The sequence below is a fragment of the Sceloporus undulatus genome, chromosome 1 (genome assembly GCF_019175285.1).
Source record: "Sceloporus undulatus isolate JIND9_A2432 ecotype Alabama chromosome 1, SceUnd_v1.1, whole genome shotgun sequence".
In the NCBI taxonomy this organism is placed as follows: domain Eukaryota; kingdom Metazoa; phylum Chordata; class Lepidosauria; order Squamata; family Phrynosomatidae; genus Sceloporus; species Sceloporus undulatus.
The window spans coordinates 147,191,011-147,212,747 of NC_056522.1; the positions used below are offsets into that span (position 1 = coordinate 147,191,011).

The 21,737-nt window shown below is 39.0% G+C and overlaps 1 protein-coding gene across 1 annotated transcript in view; it reads right to left on the reverse strand.

The window, feature by feature from the left end:
• Positions 1 to 1,839: 1,839 nt before the first annotated feature.
• NOL10 (nucleolar protein 10) overlaps positions 1,840 to 21,737 on the reverse strand; it is a 52,488-nt gene continuing 32,590 nt past the window's right edge. The window contains 9 exon segments of the mRNA XM_042480133.1: positions 1,840 to 2,247; positions 4,212 to 4,314; positions 11,192 to 11,439; positions 13,122 to 13,295; positions 16,146 to 16,235; positions 17,220 to 17,318; positions 17,405 to 17,434; positions 17,436 to 17,485; positions 18,413 to 18,539. Of these exon segments, the coding sequence (XP_042336067.1) occupies positions 2,131 to 2,247; positions 4,212 to 4,314; positions 11,192 to 11,439; positions 13,122 to 13,295; positions 16,146 to 16,235; positions 17,220 to 17,318; positions 17,405 to 17,434; positions 17,436 to 17,485; positions 18,413 to 18,539 (1,038 nt within the window). The 3' untranslated portion in view covers positions 1,840 to 2,130.

A 21,737-nucleotide genomic window follows, 5' to 3' on the forward strand; every position in this document is an offset into this window, starting at 1 on the left:
CAGTGGGAGGGTGAACAGATGTGAATTTGCAAAGGAAAGTGCAAACAAGCACCGATGCAAATGTGTGAAAATCTGCAGCAATTCACATAACACACTTACATATAGACTAGCCTTATATTGGGATTAGAACCGCAACCATGCTGACACATGAACTACATTTCCACAAACCTGATTGATTCATTCTTAGTAGCAGTATTTGGATTCTCAGAGGATGTAGAATTTCCCATGATCCTCCCCTCATCTTCAATTAAGTGACTACAGGATTAAGATGAGCGCTGTCTTCTTTTCATATGGAAGCCAAAGAAGATCAACAGCAAGAATTGGGTCAGAGTTGTGGAGCCCCCCCCTTCCTCCAGTCATGAAATTGTCAAACATGAAGCCACAAATAGTGTAATCTCACAGCAACAATATCTCTCAGCACAACGGTATACTGTACACATTGCCCTAGTGAGTGATAGTAAGGATTAGCCTAGTACCCTACTTTTCAGAAACTGATTTTTAAAAAAAAATCCTACTGCAACTTCAAAGTCCCTTCTTTTTGTTCAGCTAAAGACTGAAAGCATCAGAATTATAAAAGAAGATCGCTCAAAGGAAAGAAGGAACCAGCTGCAAAGTAAACTTTGTCCAGACCATGAAGGAAAAGTAGGTAACAGAATAGCAGTGAGCTACTGAGAGAGATGTAGGAATATTTTGTGCCTTGGAACCCACAAATGTCAAAAATTGCAGGGAGGCCATCAAAACTGAAAGTTGCTAGAACCCACTTCTGTGTGTGGAAATATTAGTTATTTTTGTTGTTATGTCCTGCCTTTCCCCCCATCCAAATTAAAACAGGTTCAGCTTTAAAATGCTTACCATGCAAAAGTTAAAAAAGATCATTAAATTAGCAACAGAATTAAAAGGAGTTAAAAAGAAAACAACAATTAAATAGCATAGCATATTCTGAGCAATCAGACCTCAAATCCTTGCCAAAATAAATAGGCTTATGCATGGAGAGGAAGAATTCCCAAGCCTGTGAGTAGCCACCAAGAAGGCCCTGTCCTATAAGGATGGTGGGGCAGAGAGGATGGTGTTGTACCAGAAGATCTCCAAACACTGATAGTCTCATATAAAAAGGGAAATAAAATCCTATTTAAAAAGTGATTTTTAACTCCTGGAAGCTTCTAGAAGAGGTAGTTCACCTTCCCTGATTTATTTGGCAAGAAAAGGGTGATCGAGAGATGCCACGAGGGATGAGAGCAAAAAACAACCTTGGAAGTCAACATTATGTCCCAGGACTGTATTCTGCCCAACCTGCTCCACAACATATAGCAACTGGTGGCTATGCAAAGATGTGGGGCCAAGGCAGGGAAAGCATTATAAAGGAAATGGATAATCACCTCGAATGGAGACCCAGTGTGGTGTAGTGGTTTGCATGTTGGACTAGGGCTTTAGGAGGGTAAGGTTTGAATCCATGCTCAGCTCTTGGACAAGTCACACTCTCTCCACCTAAGAGGAAGGCAGTGGCAAATGAAGACACACAACACATACAATCACCCTAGAAGATGGATTGTTTTCGGTTCACCTTTTAAAAATTATCTCCATGGTTTCTGTTTTCTTTTCCAATAAAGCCAGACATGTTTGCTGAATCCAAAGACACGTACATTTGTTTAAGTGTAGCCTCCCTTTCAGGTTATGGACAGAACTTCTGTGAGATATTCTTGGGTCAAAACCTAAGTGCCAATACACTCACCATTTGGTTCTCTGATACAGCAGGACAAAAGTACTTTAACACTTTTATTTTAAGAGTTGGAAGGTCAAGCTTTTTCCAGTTCGTGAAAGCCGGAGTCTTTCGAACCTGTGTATTGTTATTAAAATTTAATTATAAAATGATGGAGTCCTGTTCACATAACAATATTTGCATGTGAATCCCACATAAGGTTATACAATAACCAGCTACAGCTCCATTAGAAACATAAATATCTCTGCTCCAAACATGAGATTGTCATGAGTTTTTTTTCTCTCTAGAAGACAATGAGGCTGTAGACAGTTCTCTGTAAAAAAAGGACTTGAGGTGCTCATGATTTATGTCCATAATTTAGATAAAAGGAAGCACATCTCTTAAGTTCCCCTTTTGAAAAGTCCCCCCAGTCATTAGAAAGGCCGTCCTCTTCCTCGTTTACTCTTCAGGTGGCCTGCCGAACGCCTAAGTTTTCTCCTCTCTTGGTGATGATGCTTCTCTGCTTCTTGCTGTTTTCGCTGTTGCTCTGTCTGAAAAAGTTGCAGAAAATACCCAAATGAGAGATGCACTTCCAAACCAAACTAGCACCGTCATGGAAATGAAGAAAATGCAACTTTACAGCAGTAACACAGAGACATATACAAATAATCAGAGAGTTCTTTTAAAAAAAAAACAAACACCAAATCTGGAGCACAAAGGTTTACTAATAAGCTGTTAGGTTTCTCCTCCTAGAGAAACAATTCCAAGTACATACAAACTGTAATTCCACTTCCCACTTAAATGGAAATAATCCCTTTTCACACACAGGGAAGCTTGCTTCTGGACATGGACAGGGTAGCAATGAAAGGTCCACATTCTTTAAATACCTCTACACATTTCTTCTGACTCTCAATTTCCTTCTAATAAGACACCTTACAGGTGACAGTACTTGCCTCAGAGAAAGTATACAGAATTCTCATCTGAACAGGATAAACTAAATAATAAAAATGCTCACATCTGGCTGTGTGCTTTATTGATGTCCTTATTACTTGAGTGAGAAAAATATTTCACCATTTCTGATGCACAACACTTGACCTCCAATCACACCAGGGCAGGAGAACATGTCCCCTTCTGGATGCTGAAGGACTACAACTCCCACCTACTGGCTAGGACTGCTGGGAGAAGCAATCCAACAAAATCTGCATGTTCACATACTGAATGACAAGATCAGGTTGGACATGTGCCCACACAGATCTCCAAAATGAAACACTGAACAGTAGAAGTTTTTGTGTGCTGTACATAACACAAAACCTCCCCCTCAAGTGCTTCTCACTAATAAAAAACACTGAATACAAGGCACACAATACAGCCAGGCCGAAACCACAACACAGCGGCCAATTTGATGCCTTAGAAGCAAAAGGTTGGGGAAGGAATGTGATCTATGGGGTGGAAATGTTTATCTATACATTTATTCATTCTGTGAGTAGGCTGAAGTAAAGTAGCTTCTCCTTTATCAAGGAAGATGACTCTTCTTACTTCCCTGCAACTAATGTCCTTCCAATGAAAATCTAAGAAGGGTCTTGCAATCCCAACTCATTTGAAAATATAGAAAAGATCTATGCTGTAGACATCAGAAAACCAGAGGACATAGTTTGGTGTTTTGTCATACTGGCTGCTAAATTCAATTTCTTGAGAATCTTAAACATGCTTTTGCAGAAAGAACAACACTAAAAATAGCTTCTAATTCTCATGGCTATGAAGTCAGGCTTGGAAAGAGAATAAGACTACAGACCAAGGGTGGACAACTGTGTCCTGCTTTTGGCCTATAATTTCCACCAGCCCTAGCCAGAATAGCCAGTGGTAAGGATGTATGGGTGTTTGGAGCATGGACATCTGGAGAGCCAGAGTTTCCTGTTTTAGCCTGTGGTCTAAGAGTTGCAGGTGGAGAAACAATTGCCTATATTGTCCCCCTTCTGGAAGTTCTCAGCACAACCCCTAAAAGCCACTCTTTTAAGGCTAGGAGCCTCCTCCAGAACAATGCTGGATGCAGACTAAGAAATACATGTAGGCATACCAAGTTGCTTTTTCTGCCTGTACAGTTTTGCTGGATCAATAAGAGGCTTGAAAACTGACGCCCAAAACTGACAAGTTGAGGAATTCTGGAATCTGTGCTAGAAAAGAGTGGCATTTCCAAACTGTTAGATCTAAAATAATATGTGGTAAAACTCCAGATGATAGTTGAATGAACAAGCAGACTTCATAGTTGCCCAGAGAAGATAATCTGTGCTTTGTTCAGCTTATTGCCTAAACCCACGAAAGCAATTGAATAAAAATTATGTAAAGCCAGAAGAAATGCATAACTTTGCCATGTGAAATAAAATTTGCAGAACAAAACCCTTGAAATAAACTGAAGCAACCACAAAGAAGAGAAAACAATGCCACTAGAAGGGTCATTTAGTGGCTTTGCTGCATTGTTACTACCATTAAGTTTGTTTTTCTAAGGTTCTAGGCTTACCTTTTTTAATTTAAATGTAACTTGTTTGCTTCCTACAGTGGTATCATGTACGCTAAGCGCACCAACTCTCTCTTCAAGCTGCAAGCGATCTCCAAGTGTTTTTCTGTATAAAACATAAAGGGGGAGAGTCAATTTCTTCTACAGTCATCCCTCCATATTTGCGCCTTTGATATTTGCAGATTTGATTACTCATGGATTTCCTTAATATGTTCTCTCTAGGACTGTCTAGGTCCTCCAGTGCAACTCTGTGGTCAACTTTAACTAAAGGTTGCACTGAAAGACCATTTGTAGCTACTCCAGTGCCATTCTATGGTCAGTGTATGTTGGACATTGACCACAGAGTTGCACTGGAGGACCTGGAGATTCCTAGAGAGGTGTCCTCTCAGGTAAAAACAGTGTTTGTGTTATTTGCAGTTTTTCCATATTCACGGGGGTCTTGTTCCCCTAACCCTAGAAAATATGGAGGGACAACTGTACTTTCCTGGTCAGAATGTACATACACACAGAGAGAAATTCAATAAACATTATATGAAGTAACACAAAACAACCTGTCGGCTACTGTTCTGAATAGTTCCTTTTGTGAAACTTTCAATGAAATTGTCATCTTTCCAAATATTGCACTGACATATACAAAACATTTTGTATTTCTCTCTCTTTTCCACACACACAAGATCGATTTCCAAACAATGGAAAGGTGTTTAAGAAAATGGTTCTATGCAGAGACTGCCCTGTAGACTTCTCCCAACCTCTCAAACCAGTGATGGTAACTCTGTGTTCATTTCTAATAATTTCTGAGTAACAAAAAATGATTATCTTTATCGAAACAATTTTCATCTGGACAAAGCAAAGAAAATTTACACAATAACAAATCTGTCCAAAGAAACCAGTTGAGCTTAGCTTATTTTCCAACACTGCAGAAATACTAACATTTGCACCTTAGGCAAAGGAAGTTTTGGCATGAAACCGCTTTTGAACACTTTTGTACTTTTTAACAGGGGACTCACAAACAAATTATAGGAGTCAAGAAGCCAAGCCATGGATACTGAATGTCCAGGTCCAGCAGTTTTGAGTATTGCCTCACAGACAAATAATCTTCTCAAACATGTGGGCAACTGGTAGCTTTCTCGGTGCTGTCAAACTGCAAAACCCACCACTCCTAGCTAGCATGACCAATGGTCAGGAATTTCCCAACCAGGATCTAAAACAACATTTGATTGGGCTTGTTTCCATTGACGGAAGAATGGTTTGTTCCTTAAGTTCTCTTTTTATCTACTTGCAGCAGAACAGAGTATTGTTGTGTGTCTTCAGGTCAGTCCTGACCTAAGGTGAACCTACTACAGGTTTTTCTTGGCAAGATTTTTTCAGAGCCTTTGCTTACCCCTGAGGCAGAGAGAGTGTGACTTGCTCAAGGTCACCCAGTGGGTTTCCATAGCTGAGCAGGGATTCAAGCCCTGGTTTCTAGAATCACAGCCCAACACCCAAACCATTATACCATACTGGTTCTCAACAGCATGTTACATGTGTGTAATTGCTGACAAAATAGCCACCTCTGCACTTCATAGAATCGTAGTTGGAAGAGACCACAAGGGCCACCTAGTCCAACCCCATTCTGCCATGCCGGAAATCACAATCAAAGCACCCCCAGCAGATGAACCCCAGGCCAATGGCATCATTAATGTTTAAAACTCCAATATGGGAAAAGAGAAGGAAGGGGGCACACACAGATATCAACTTTTCTAATGTGTAATACTTGAAAGGAGACAAATTTTGAGGACCTAAAGCTGAAGACATCAGAGCTTTTAAAAAAGCTTCAAGCAGCACTGAGTCAGAAATACGAAAAAGGAACACCCTGTTTTATATTTTTAAAAGTCATAAATCTCTTCACAAACGTCACCATAAAAACCAAAATGTCTAGCCGCTAAGTGGATTGGGGAGACATTAAGATTGTTAAGAAAGATTCAAGATAAAAACCACAAAGAAGCTTGTGGCATCTTAAATACTAACAAATATATTGTGGTGTAAAATTTGGAAATCGGTGTCCATTTCCCCCCATATACTATAATGTATGTTTCCAGCTTTAATATGCTACAAGACTCTCTCTGTTGTTTGGTAATGACAGGGAAACATGGGTAACCCTTCTGGAAGATTGAGTAAGTTTCTCTCTACACGCATTATCCAAACCCAAACAAATCAGTAATTCTGCACAAATTTACCAGATGGATATCTTTTTGCACATATTCAGTAGAAAATACATCAGGAGCAGAACTTTATTACCAAATTACATGATTCAGCTAAAATAAAATACTGTTATTTTACTGGGGGAGAACTAACAAGCTTGACTGTCTCTCTTAAAATCAAACTGGTATTTTAAAAACGACTTTGCTTTGTCATGCATCCAATTGCTTTGAATTCTGTTTCAGTATGATACATATGGTCCAGCCCAGGACTCAAAGTATTATCCACAGCACTGATACACATGTGCAAGAGGCTTTTCAGCTCCCACATACATTCTGGTGGGAAAATGTGCCCTTCTCCAGACAAATTCCTTGGGATCCCAGAATCACAGATTTGGAGGAACTATCTTAACTGAACAGAGAAACTATCCTTCTGGGTTTGAACATGCTACTGTCTCCAATTCTCAAGAAGTCCTCACTTGATCCATCTTCTCTCTCTATCATCCTGTCTCACTGTTGCCTTTCTTTTTGAAAGTCTTGGAACGTGCTGTTTACATATGCTGTCTTGAGTTTCTCTCTAATAATCCCATCATGGATCCTTTTCAATATGGATTTCACCCTCTGCACTCTACGGAGATGGCTCTCACAAAAATTACAGATATTTGCTCCAGGCCAAGTCAGCTCTCATTCTCCTTGATCTTTCTGCAGCTTTTAACACAGTCAATCATGGCCTTTTGTTAGATTTGCTTCAGAACCTAGGATTTACTGATTTAGTCCTTAGTTGGTTCAGATCGTAAGTTTCAAATCAGTCATTTGCTGTTGTAGCCGGAGGTCAGGTATCTTATCCTTTTGCTCTGTTAGTTGAGATTCCACAGGGCTCCGTTTTGGACTCATTGTTAATTTTTTTTACACACCTTATCTTTTGGTAATCTTATCAGTTTGTATGGTTTTCAACATAGTTATATTTTTCTACTCCAGAATTTTCTTCAGATATTGAACGTGTTACATCAAGTCTCTCTATCTTATCGTGGAAGCTTCATCGACGTCTAAAACTTAACATGGCTAAGACAGAAGTACTCATCTTTCCTCCAAAACCTACTTTACAATACTCATTTTTTATCATGGTCAGTAATGTTCTCATTCATCCTGTGAAGGAAGCACGTAGCCTTGGCTTTATTTTTTATTCTTCTTTGCCCTTCACTCCTCAGATTCAGGTTGTAGCTAGGTCATGACAATTTTTTCTTTATAATTTTGCTAAAATTAGACCTTTTCTACCAGCTTCTTCTGCTAAGACCTTAGTTCATGCCCTAGTTATCTCCCACCTTGACTACTGCAACCTTCTTTTGACAGGGCTCCTATTTTCCCACCTTAGTCCTCTGATCTCCATTCAACATTCTGCTGTTAAGATTATCTTTTTAGCTCTTCGCTTTGATCATGTCACTCCACTTCTGGCATCTCTTCACTGGCTACCCATTCCTTTTAGGATTCGGTACAAGCTTCTTCTCTTAACGTTTAAAGCTTTACACAACCTAGCTCCCCCTTATCTGTCAGTCCTTATTTCATCTCACCTTTCTGTTTGAGATTTGCAGTCCGGGAGCTCGGGGCTTCTTACCTAACCTATCCAAGGGTTTCTTCTTCCTTGGTTCAGTTTCCTCCTTTTTCACTTGCAGCACCATATTCTTGGAACTGCCTCCCTGAACATCTGCAGACTCTCTCTTGCTAGTTTAAAATCCAAATTAAAGACTTTCTTGTTCTCTAAAACATTTGGAATTGTATTTTAATATTGTTTTATAATTTTATATTTGATTATATGTATTAGTTGTTTTTACATTTTGTATTTAAACTGCATAACTTGCTTAATTTTGCATAGTTTAAATTTTATGACTTTTAGGTTGTATGCTATTGGCAGGTTATATGCTGTTTCGATGATGTTTGTAAAGTGCCACGCAAATTTATGGTGCTATATAAATATACATTAACAACAACAATAACAACTGAATGGAGGAACTATCATGGGAGTTAATTTGGTAAAGGATTATAGCTCTGTGGTAAAGTAGACCTTTGTAACCAGAAGGTCCCAGTTCAAATCTTCATCTCCAAGGATTCAGAAAGACACCTCTCTCAAAATCTAGAGCATGAGTGGGCAACTGTAGAAAGCTTGGGGGGGGGGGGGAGAGGTCACATTAGACACTGCTGTACACCTTTGCTGCACCTCCTACCCACCCATCACACATAAGGTTTTTTGTATTTGTTTTTTGTCCCCAAATGTCTTCTAAGGGATATTTTTTTAACATCAGAAAGTGAGTAGAAGTTATTTCCTGTTTCAAAAATAGTTTCTCCTGGGCCTAAAATGGCCCAGAAGTCCCAAAATGTGGTGGAATTATTTTCCGCACCCCTAGAAGCCATTTTTGGGGCAATTGTTTTTGGAAAACATTTATTTTTGACTCCTGGGGGCTCTGGAACCATATGTAGTCAATAGGCTGAATTTTGCCTACCCTTGATCCACAATGTGTTGCATCACCCACTGCTGCCCTACCTCTGTAAACTCTATGGTAAAGCATGGTTTTGGGTTTGTTTGTTTTTACCAAATGTTGAAGGCAATGCATTTATATTAAGCAAAATGCTTCCTTGGGTTGCTGATGAATTCTGGCACTGTAATTGTCATGAAGCCAGGTTCAGTGGATGGGAGAAAAATGGTTTTGGGGCCTGTGTGTTTGCCCACTCCTTAGAGATGCTACCCATCAGTGCAGACGGTACTGAGATAGATGGACCAATGGTTTGACAATGCAGAAGAAAGCTGCCAACATTCCTGTTCTCTTTATAAGGAGAATAGCACAAGGCTAATTAAGGCTTTATTCACTCCAGGCAACTAAGGGATATATTTTGGTGGCCTTTGGCACCACTATCAATGTGATACTTATAAACCTGGCAGAAAGACATGTTTGTTGTTGCGGTGTGCCTTCAAGTCATTTCTGACTTATGGCAACCCTATTATGGGGTTTTCTTGGCAAATTGCTTCAGATATGGTTTGCCACTGTTACCTTCTGAGGCAGAGAGAATGTGACTTGCCCAAGGTCACTCAGTGGGTTTACATGGCCAAATAAGTACAATTATGAACATTTCTGCAGCTGTCTTTTAATTAGGTTCAAATTACTGATGCATTTTTAAACACCTCTCTATCCATGATGCCCATGTGCATCATGACTGAAAGATCAACTTATTCCTTACAGCTTTTTGTGTGGGGTTGAAGAAATGAATTATTTGGGCACATTGAAAAAAGCAGCCTATAATTAACCAAAAGCCCTCCTTCTTTCTATGTGTGGGGTTTCACAGATATTACAGCACATCAACTGTGTTGTTGTTGTTGTTGACCGGCTTTCATTTGCGGGACTAGTAACATGGTTTTGCTGACCTGTGCCTAGAGGTCCTCTAGCACAACTCTGTGGTCAACCTCTGCCGGAAGTATAGGGTTCACTATTGTCAGTGATTTTCACTATTCGCAGTAAGTCTGGAAACATATCCCTTGCAGATAAAAGGATGATACTGTATCTTCATTCTAGCTTTTGGGGTAATTATTTAGTTAACAGGCAAAAGGCAGCACTTTTCTGAAACAGAACAAAAGCTCATCTAAATTGAGAGATCTGAACAGGATCTGAATTTAGGCATATTTAAAATACACCCACTGAAACCAATCAGGCTTGTTAATCATGACAAATTCAAGACTCATTTTACACGCATTTTAAATCACACAGCTCACCTGAGCATTCACTAGTAATGACACTCTAGCATTACAAATCAAAGATACATTCCTCCTCTCACACCTGCAGGCCTCTGCATCACCTAAAAACTGACTCCAGAAGGTTTGCCAGCTCTACGATATAGGATTTGGGGGGGGGGGGGGGCTGCAGGGGGGAAGAAGAGCATTCTCTCTTTTTGATTCTGCTGAGAGAACCAGTTCTGGCAGCAGAAGTGCTCCTTTTTGCCGCCGGCCAATATTTATCAAGGTCTTCCTGATGGTATGATTCACTATGAGCTATTATGTATGTCCAAAAAAAAGCTAGATTAAAACATGATGAAAACAGGCAGCCTCAAAGTATGCCAGCCTTACACACACACACCATGATATCAGTTTTATTTTGAGGATAGAGGCAGTGTAAGCAATTTTGAAGCTATGTCTTTTTTCTTTTTTTTAATGTGGCTAAAACTAATGGTGTGGGGAAATTTTTGATGAACAGATAATCTAACCAACCTTTGGATGTGCATATACATGCTTTGAATTCATCTGTCAACTTATGGCAACCTCGTGAATGTCATAGGATTTCCTTACGCAACAGATACTCAGCAGTGGTTTGCCATTGGCTTTCTTTGAAATATAGCCTACAGCACTTGGTATTCCTTGGCGGTCCCCCATCCAGGCACTAACCAGTGCTGACCCTAACTGGTTTCCAGAATCAGATAGGCTATGGTGCTTTTAGTGTATTTAGGTTTAACATCTGGAAGGATAAGACAGACCTTCCAGATGTTGTTTGACCACAGTTCCCATCATCCCTCACCATTAACCATGCTAGCTATGACTAAGATGAGTTGCAGTCCATCATCATACAGAGGGCCACACTGAGTCACCCATCCCTGTAATAAGAGATGAATTAAGAGATTCCCTTTCCATCAGCATGTCTGGCTGTAAAAATAATGGTCTTCAGAAGAAACCAGGGAAACCACAGGAGAAATGCGAACATCTCAATCACATTCAAGGAGAACAATGATGTACATGTCTAGTGAATGAAAAAAGAGATGCTATAGCCTTACTTCATCAACTTCTGTTTTTTGGCAGTGTCCTTGAAACTTCTAAATTCTTCCCCAGCCTTAATCTCAAAAAATCTGGGTTCCAATACTGTTTGCTGATCCTCCTTGAACCTTTCCTGCCGTTTTACTTTTTCCTCTTGGCGTAGAAGTCTGCGCTGTTTCCTGACCTCTTCAACCCAGCCTTTTTCATCATCTGAAGTCTCAGAACTTTCGGCATCACTTGGTTTTCCTTCTGGTTCTTCCTCTTCTTCCTGTAGACAAAAATAGTTATTTTTTTTCTATTTAAAAAAACTTGTCAATGTTCCTTAAACAAACCATTTACCCAATTAGGAGTACGTGACACTTCACAGATACAGTATATTATCTGGAAAGGGCTACAAGGCAAGGGCACACAATAGAAAAGTATTATTAATTTATTATTATTAGCAGCAAGGTTATCCCAGCTATTTTACCTACAAGTCTAGATTGGTTGAATCATGACAAAAGTCTTTCATAAAAACAAGAGACAAAATATACCCAGTCAATTTAACAGTCTACAGTGGAAGAAAAACAACCACCCAAACAAACAGCTATGAAAGCTTTTTTTCCCTGTCAACTGTCACTGATTCCATTCCCACCCCAAAATTCCTGCCATGTGATTTAGCTTGGCCTCATTCAAATGTGTTACACTAACAGTTTTGACTACTGGGTTACAAAACCACTTTAAATGTTCCCACAGTGTGAGTACTTAGAACCCAGTTGCAACTATCTGCTTGACTCCTTTTACATATACGTCTTGTCCTGGTTCAAATTGTTGGCTGGCCGGCCTGTCAATGCACATATCAGTGCTAATGCCAACTGGCCACAGTTCCCTGAGGTCTCCAGCTGATGCTTTTTTCCAGCTCTGTAACCTGAAAGGGTGCGGGAGAACCAATGTAGGACTTTATGCAACCAAATCCATGTTCTGGTACTATCTTAGCTCTGTTACAGCACAGATTCTATTGCTATGTTAAGGACACTTTCATAGATGGCTTCTTCAGGTCCAACTCTTGGGTTAATTGCAGTTTGAAAAGAAGGCATTTCCTGGACTTAAAATAATCTGGGAGGCCTCAAAATTTTTCACCTCCCAGAGATGTTTGGGGGAAGGTTAAAAAGAAACAAAACAAAAATTTAGGGGCCTGAGAGTCACAAAATCAGCACTGGAACTCACATATGGCCCATAGGCCACACTTCCCCCACCTTTGAATTAAGAAAATCGAGCCAAGAGCATGTCTTACTATATGGGCTGAGCCAATGACAAGTGGAGAAAATCCAGAGCCAACTCTGCCAAGGCAGCCCCAGTACCCCAAGACAAAGATGCAGTGTCTCAACAACATATGTATTTGTTTACAGTTTCACTCTCTATATTGTAGCATCTCTTCCATTTTATCACCACCCCATCCTGCATTTTCACTCATCATACCTACAGTACATGGTTAGTTAACTCCACAAGAACAATATTATTGGCTAACATGATTTCAACACCTGTGCCAAGCCATTAGTGAATGGTTCATGCTCCCAGGGGTATGCAGACAAGGGGTGAGAGAAAGTGGGCAACTGCATTGGTCCTCAACAGGATTTTGAAAGCTGAACAATATCCATCCAACACTTTTTTTGAACCCCCCCCCCCCCCAAAAAAAAGAAGGTTTTGGGCCCAAATGGGTCCCCATGTTCCCTAAGATGCATGGGGGCAACTTTGTCATGTCTTTCCACAACTGTTCTAAGCTGAAGTGAGTCATTTTCTCCAAGAGGGCACAGGAGCCATTTTGGGTGAAATAATATCCCCCTTCCAATTTTTGGGTCACAATGGTAGGCTGGGAGGCACACGCAGCCCACACACTGCACTTTCCCCACCCTCATTGTATACATATATAATCCTTTAAAGAGATAAGAGAAGACAAAAAGACAGATTTACCTCTCTAAGGGTTTCTTCTTGCTCTAAAAGCTTTAATTTCTTCTTTCGTTTTTCACTTATTTTAGAAACAAGTGGATTAAGCAGCCTGAACTCTTCGCTCTTCTCATCCACCTGGAAATCTGGGTTCTCAAACATGACTTTGAAGCGATCATCACTAAGAATGCTAGGCGTTTTCTAGGAAAAAAACCAAAACAACAACATAATTGAGAAATTGATAAAAAAAATGTACAGCATTTTGAATAAATCTGTTAAGTGCATATAATCTTCGTAGGAGTTTGCTAAGCAAAAAGGCATTTCATGGAATAGAGACTTTAAAAAAAACAAATAATTCCTTCTCCCATTTACTTGGAATGTTTCATATTATTTGCAAATATCAAAAAGACATCTTAGGTATAAGTGTGAGACAATTTGGCCATCAAGCTAAACCACAATTTAAGAGGACAAAAAATGAGCCTTGAGCTGGTGACCTACCAGCTCTTTTTCCAGTAATGCTGCAAGCAGGAGGTAGGAATATTACTTTCATTTTAGATATACTCTAGTTTGCTATGTAATCTGAACTTGACAAACTGTGATTGATCCTAACTATATTTTGTTTCAAACAAGCCAATTTCAACCACTGTCTTCAAGCTGGCTTATTACAAACAATAGTTAATTTTAGTCACAGGTTAGAGTTTGAAAGCAATACTAAACTATGATTAACTGAAGGCTAAAAGGAATGCTAAATATCCTCACAGCTGTTTTAGAAGGGAAAAGGGTAGGAGAGAACACATGCATTTGAGGCTTACAGTAGCTTGTTCGGTTCAAAATAAACTATCGTTTCATAAAAACAAACTGCTTCAAACCGCAGTGTGAGGTCTCATCACGGTCATATACTTTTGTACCAATGCATAAATTAATGATATGTTCAGAATATTTATGCAGTTTATTGATTCTACACTGGACACACTTCTTAAAGGAAGAAAAATAAAACAACAATCCAGAAGTTCAAAAATACTAGAAGGACATGAATTTTTACCATGGATGACTCACCAACAGCTTCAACCTAAATTCTTTTCAATTATCCGAGAGCCAAACCCTGGGAAGGTCTGGAAATATTCTGGATGGCTAAATGTTTGAAGTTAATGTCTACGAATGTAAAAACCTTTTTCCAGACTTCCCTAACATTTGACTATAAACCACTAAAATGGAATGGCAAATGACATACTTTATGGAAAATGGAACTACCTTACATAGTTGATAATCCCAGCTCCAGCATATTTATTTCTACATATGTTTTTATGCATTGCATACCTTATATATCTGAACATCTTTTTTGAATATATCAGATTCAAAACAGTAAAATCTGTAGTGTTTTGGGAAAACAGTCAAATGTAACTTTTAAAAATAAAATAATAGATATACTTGGGGGGAGGCAATGACAAACCTCCTCTGAACAATTTTTGCCAAGAAAATCCCATGATAGATTTGCCTTAGAGTCACTATAAGTTGGAAACAACTTGAAGGCACATAATAACTCTCTGTGTGTGTGTGTGTGTGTGTGTATCCAACAGGATTCACACACACACACGGCACAATATATATTGTCTCTACATTGTACTGTATTATAGTGTATATTACAGTAGTCCCTCCTTCTCCACGGGGGATACATTCTCACACACACACAGAGAGATTCGTGAAATCACAGACAGTATTCAACCCTATACCAGTAATGTTTTTGGCTCACGATAAGGGAGCGACTACATAATATTTTTGGACTATGGCTGACCAGAGGGAACTGAATCTGAGGAAAGCAAACCTGCGGATAGGGGTGAACTACTGCATATTGTTATATGTGAAGCAATGGAGACCAGTGTATCATTCACAATAGAAGGTCCTAGGTTCAGCATCTAATTGTCATCTTTACTTAAAAGGTGATGGGAACTTCTAACAGCTTGTGCACCATCTCACTTCCACAAGTGAATCAGATTCATCATTAAACACCACCGCAATTTTAATTAAGAGTACAATATTTTAACAAGCTTTTTAATAAAAGCTCAGTTTTTTCTTAGTTAGGAAAAAGGCAAGGGACGACTGTTGCTTCTGCTGGTGGAAAAGTACTAACACCTGGGGATCAGTCTGGCCCAACAACTTGTTTGTACAGCTGCCCAGAAAGGAAAATTCTTCTGTGCTGTAATGGCAGGTCTAAAAATATGCAGAAAGAATAACGGGCAAGAATCTTACTAACCCCAGCTGCTTGATGGCCCATTAGGGAAAGAGTCAGAAGCTGTTGTCATAATTTGTTTTACATTTATCTCAGTGGAAATGGAAGGCCAAGTTTAAAATGCCAGAAGAATTGAAGACAGAAAGCTCATGTGATAAAGCAACTGCGTCATCCCCCACAGATCACAGTCATGCTGTCTAACTTTTACCAGATGTCACATTCAACAGTCTGAGTTAGACTTGATCACTATTAATTCCAATATAACTTCTTTATATTGGGATGCACTCTTCCCCTCCTCATTTTCCTGTCTACATCAAATCAAACTATATCTCAACTGCAATATATTTAATAACTTAGAATAACATACAAACAAACTTATCTGAAATGCAGTATACATTAATAAAATGGTAAGTTGTGACCAATCACCAGGGAAAGGTTATATTTGGTTAACAGATGTCAAGTGAGAACATGAATCTCCTTTATAGCTGAACTATCAAGGCTACTTCCAGAACTTGGAAATATTGTATTTATGGACTACAACTTTCTGAAACTTCCAGAAAGCATGGCAGTATCAATGATGGCTGGTGGAATTTGCGAGTGATCCAAAACTAGTTAAATCTCCAAAGCCTACTGCTGCTAGCAGAGATGTTTCAAGTGGAGATGACCAGAGCTGAAGGTGGAACATCTGCAAAGCACTTGCTTTGTCATGAAGCTACAGCCCTTCACTCGCAGATAAATTGAAACACATTCATCCTGAACAACCGTACTGGCTGAGCTGGCACATCTACTCTCTGATACAAGAATAAGGGGGAAGGATAGCCTACCTTTTGCTTCTTTTTTCTTGCATTTTGTGACTCTTCTTCTCCCTCCTCAATCAACTTCAGGGCGAGTTCTTTATTAACCTTAGGCAGTTTCTGTAATGAATGAGAAGAAAAACAGACCTCTTTGTCTGAGATTTCCCACACAGTATCTTGCATATTTTCCCACATAAAACCTGGTAGAATATAATTTGGAATGACGCACACAGATTACAGCACAATTTTTTGTGTTGATTCAAACAAAAAAATTCAATCAGTTAAAAACCAGGTTTAAACCTCACCTGCATCTGTTTCCTGTCCTACAATATTAACTTAAGAAGTCTGAAATGACAAGAGGTGGTGCCCATGCCAAGGCTTTCTAATGAAAAGGGTTTCAGCTCAGATAAATGCTATGCTAATGGCATGGGGAAAACCATATTACAATGATTCCTGCAACATCAACATAATAAGACTTCTATGCTTCAGGCTGGAATATCTATATGAGGAAGATCCAAATTTCACCTATGGTTATTTCTTCTAATTTAGCTCTAATTGTGTGCTTTGCCAAGATGCAGAGCATAAGACCCTGGGAAAGACTATATCCTGTTCTGATTTTTCCGGGGGGGAAATCTGAACCTCTGTAAGGAGACAGTGGGTCATGCATGTTGGCTCCAGTGTTTCATTTTCCCTTATACCAACAGTGCTGCATTACATGACAAAGTCTGAAGGGACTTTATACCTGGATTCATTTGAATGTGGAATATGATTTGTTTGAATAAATCATCCTGCTTTATCAAGGATCCTGACTGCATGGGAAGTTCTCCTTGCATTCTAACAAATATAAGGCACATCAGACAATATAATATGGCAAGGATGGAAATAGGCATAGGTGCCAGTGTTAGAGAACAACACACCTCTCCACTCTTCATACTGATTCAGGTCTAAGCATAATGCCGACACAAGCCTAAAAAGTCTCTAACATAAAGCATAACAGCTTCAAAGCACCAAAGAATAATAAGGTTTTGTAGAGTGAGTTCACTCTACTTTCTGAAGCAGCAATGGAGGATTTATGTATGCTTTCATCCAAAGTTTAACCTTTACCTTTAGCTGCACTCTTTGTGCCCTTGTTTCTTCTATCTTCTGTCTAATTTTTTCCCTCCTGTACTCCTCATATGCAAAAGGATTCACCATCATTTTAACCTGTGGAAACAAAATGGATCTGACATAAAAAATGAATCGTTCAGAAACCATCATCTATGTCACCCATTTTATTTAGCCCAGATTACCTTATGGTACAGTCGTATGTCCATGAAAAAAGCCATGCATATATGCTCGGAGGAGTGGAGATCCTATAAGATGGGCCAGACCTGGAGGCAGGGGAGAAACACACACAGAGACAAGGATGTTAATATATCAGACAATCTTTCAGTAAAGTAGAAGGTACATAATCTTAAGGCTGCTGTTGAGCCAATCAACACTATGGCCTGTTACAGACTGCCAAAATAAAGCTGCTTTGGGTCTCTTTGGAGGTATGCTATTTAAATGATGCATGCATCCTAAGAATCCAGAAGCTGCACCAAAGCTGCACTCCTATGCTTAGGAATGGAGTGTGGCTTTGGCGCAACCTCCGGACTCTTAGGACCCATGCATCATTTAAATAGCATACCTCCAAAGAGACCCAAAGCAGCTTTATTTTGGCAGTCTGTAACAGGCCTATGTCACTATAGCACTTTGATATCTCTTTACCTGCTGTGACTTTATTCTCTAGAATCCTGGGATTTGTAGCTTGCTGAAGTGCTAAGAATTTTCTGTTAGAGATCTCTAGTCAATTCCCCACTTTTCCATCTGTCAGGGGCATCACTACCCCTAGTGGATCCAACAGGATCCTTGCTAAGTTTTTATTTCTTACATTCATATAATATCTTGAGTTGTGACCATTCATGTATTATACTATTATATAATATTACATATTATCACATAATATCTTATTATATGACTTACGCTATACTATGGAATACAATATTTATATAACACAATGTAATATATTTATATTATATAAGTTTACTAATAACTAATTAATATATAAACAATATAAATATTTCTTGAAATTGGACAAAGGCAAGTAAACAAGGATGCAAGTCTGGACTGGCAAAATCAGAATGAGAATCAGTAGACAGTGAGCTGCATATGGCAAATGTGAAAACATCTTTGGAAAGCGGACAACTGAAAATAGAAGTGATGTAAAAGGACAAAAAAGTATTTGCATTGTTTAAAGTTCTGTACTAAGAACTTACCTAGGTTTTCAAGGTCTTTTCTTGTAACAAACTTATAGTCATCATACACAGTCGTCTCTGGGTTCTCTTCCAACTCCTCTGTCAAATTATCAAGGAATGAGCACCATTTGGGAGCAGGACCCAAAATCTGGAGATATATTAATGTTAGATTTACTAACAAATCACTATTTTTAGGGAGGCCTGGTGGCAGTTATTTTATTTGTCATTACTCTGACCACAACACTCTACTTTTAATAGATAAGCTCAACTGACTTAATCAAGAGACCTGTCAAAAATATTGCCAAAAGCTGACCAGCACTGATACGAGTCTAACCTCTAGGAGAAAAATATTCCACAGCTGTGGCAATACCACCAAGAAGGGGCTGTTACCTATTCAATAAGATTGGATCTTCAACAGCTTGATTGGTCACAGTGACAAATACATAGCTAAAGTAGGTTTTTTTCATGTTCAAGTATAGCCAAATCAGTCACCACTTTCACAGGCGCATACTGTACAAACTGTGATCTTCTATGGCCAGGCTATTTCTGCCTGGCCATAGTAATCATTACCCATGTAACATAAAGGTGCTGAAGATGCAGTCCTGATGAATAGGTAACAGTCCCTACTTGGTGATGATACCACACTTGTGGAATGCCATACTTTATTCAGTCCCTTAGTTGAATTCTTAATTAAAATAATTACATCCTTCCTAGAAGTTCTCAGGTACAGGTAGCAAAAGTAAATAATTTAAAAAGTAAATATAGTAGGCAAAAAAAAAAAAACTATAAATAATTTCTAACCATCTAGAACTTCTTATTCTATTCTATTTATATTCTGCCTTTATACCAACATAGAACTTATGGCTTAGAATGTTATACTGTGTTAAGATACAGTTTCTTGGTCCTTTGGTGTCTGTTCAAGTCATACTACTAACATGATAAACGCCATCATTTCCATTAGATTTTACTAGGAAGCAATAGCCGTGGCTGAACCACTTCCTAGTGAAAGAAATTATCATGATTGCAGAAATTATCATGGTCCTTTGAACACCAAAGGACAAAGAAGCACCAGGAATCGATCCAAGTACCTTGAAGGTAGAGTGGATGAGGGTCACAATGGAGCTTTTCAACCCCTTGTTGATAAGGGAACGTTATGGGCAATTTCCCCTTGAAGCCCAAAGAGTGCCTGACGCTGGACGGAAAGATGTAAACTTTCACAAATCACCTCTGCACACAGATCTTTGTAGATCACAGTTAAGGATCACAGTTTATTGTCCCTGAAATTAATATAATACTGAGGACTAGGTGATATAATGTTCATAAATTCTCCTAAATAAATATAAAGACCCCATCATGACTCTGTAAAGACCCCAAATGTTATTTTTTTTTGATGTGGCTGCACATACTATTTATGCATTTTTTCTTCACCAGAGTTTTTGAAAGAATGAAAAATACTATGCACTTGCTTTGTACTTAGCTACTATAACAACTTAATTTATGTTAAAAGCAGATGTTCACTATGTTGTAGTTACAATTGATCCTCAGTAAATTATAAATGTATTGCTTCATTCTCCCCTTGCTAAATTCACTTTAAATTTATTCATTTATTTATCTTAGAAGATTTATACTCTATAATTATACTATATTAAATCCAGCAGATACTGCCGGTTCTTCAGAAGAGTGATAGTTGGAATGGAGGGGGAGAGGGGCTTTCATTTGTATCTGGCGGTGCTGTGCCTGCCTTATCTTCTCTCCCTGAGACCACAGCAGTGACATATGCGATGGATGGAGGCCTTTCATCTCCTTCTGGACCTAGGAATGGTGGAGCTGTGCCTGTTTCTTCTTCTGTTTCTCTGTGGCCAAGCCAGTGAGATGTTTGGGATGGTAAAAGAGCCCCCCATTCACTGCTGGGCCTAGGCATGGTAGAACTGTACCTGCTTCTTCTCTTCTTCCAACCCCAGGGCAGTGATTTGGGATGGAGAGGGGGCCCTTCATCAATGTCCTTATACAATGATGCAAACTGTCAAACTGGGAATGGGATGGAGGTTAACCGACATGACTGACTTCTTTGTTTCACAGGAGTACAAGGGAATATCACATGGGAAGGATTTTGTGGGAAATGTTTGATAGATTTATCCCCCCACCCCTCGGTGTGATGTGTGATGTATATCAAAATGCACTTCCTCCCAAACCTAGAGTGGCTAATCTATTTTCCACTGTTGATAACAATCACTTTCCCACTTTCATGTACTCACAATCACACCCACTGAATCTATTTGGCCCAGATAGGAAGACATCAAAAGTCCTCTCCCCGGGAGGAAGGAAAAAGGAAATAATGGCAAATTTGGAATACTCATAGCACCTACAAAATGGAAGTTTAGATGACCTGGCTAGGTTGTATCAGGGGTGATCATTTCGATGGAAACAAAACAAAACAAAACATTGGCTGCTGTCCAAATGATTATGGTCCTTGATAATCCAAAAAAGGGGGGAAATATAATTTAGCTCTGCTGCCCACATTGCTGCTCTTAATATTATGATCATCATATCCTGAAAGACTGTACACAGCATGTAAAACCCTATTAATTTTTTTTTTTGGTTGGGGAGGATAGATATTCAAAATTTTATAGTCAGAAAAATCCCTGTAGAAATTGAGGAAGCCTTGACAATCTGCATGTATATGTTTATAACATGCTGAAAGGAAGGTCTACTGTAATGGCTAAGTATATTGATTGATTGACTGATTGATTGTATGTTTCGGAAGAAAACAGCAGCCCAGGAGGATCTTTGATAAAAGTAGATGAGGTATTTCAAGTGAGTATCTATTTTTGTTCCAAGCTGTTCAAAAATATTTCCTTGGCATAACTGATATGACTTTACTTTTAGGTACACACACGCTCAGTTACGCTGGGGAAAGCTAATGGTGACTAAGGATCAGTGACGTTTATATAACTATTTGGGTGAAATATTGTTCAACCAAATCTTCAGTCCATGAGAATTATATTTAAAGTGTCAGATTTATAATGAAGACATGACATCTTCTTTAGCAAGGTATGTTGGCATGTAACAGCAATTGCTATAAAGAAGCTGTCATACCCGTCATATCTTTGACATCCTAGACAGGAGTCCCATATATTCTTTTTCTTTTCTTTTTTTTACTTGAAAATAGTCTAGGCATAAGTAGCTTGCCAGTATAGTGTCTTTCATGCGGATTCAAGATGTTCCTCATGCAGAAACTGTTTGGCTCAGTTGGATGTTATTGAGTCTGGATTCAGATAAAGCTCAATTGAGTAACTATAACAACAATGGATGGTTTAGATTTTGTGTTTTTAAAAAACCCAAAACC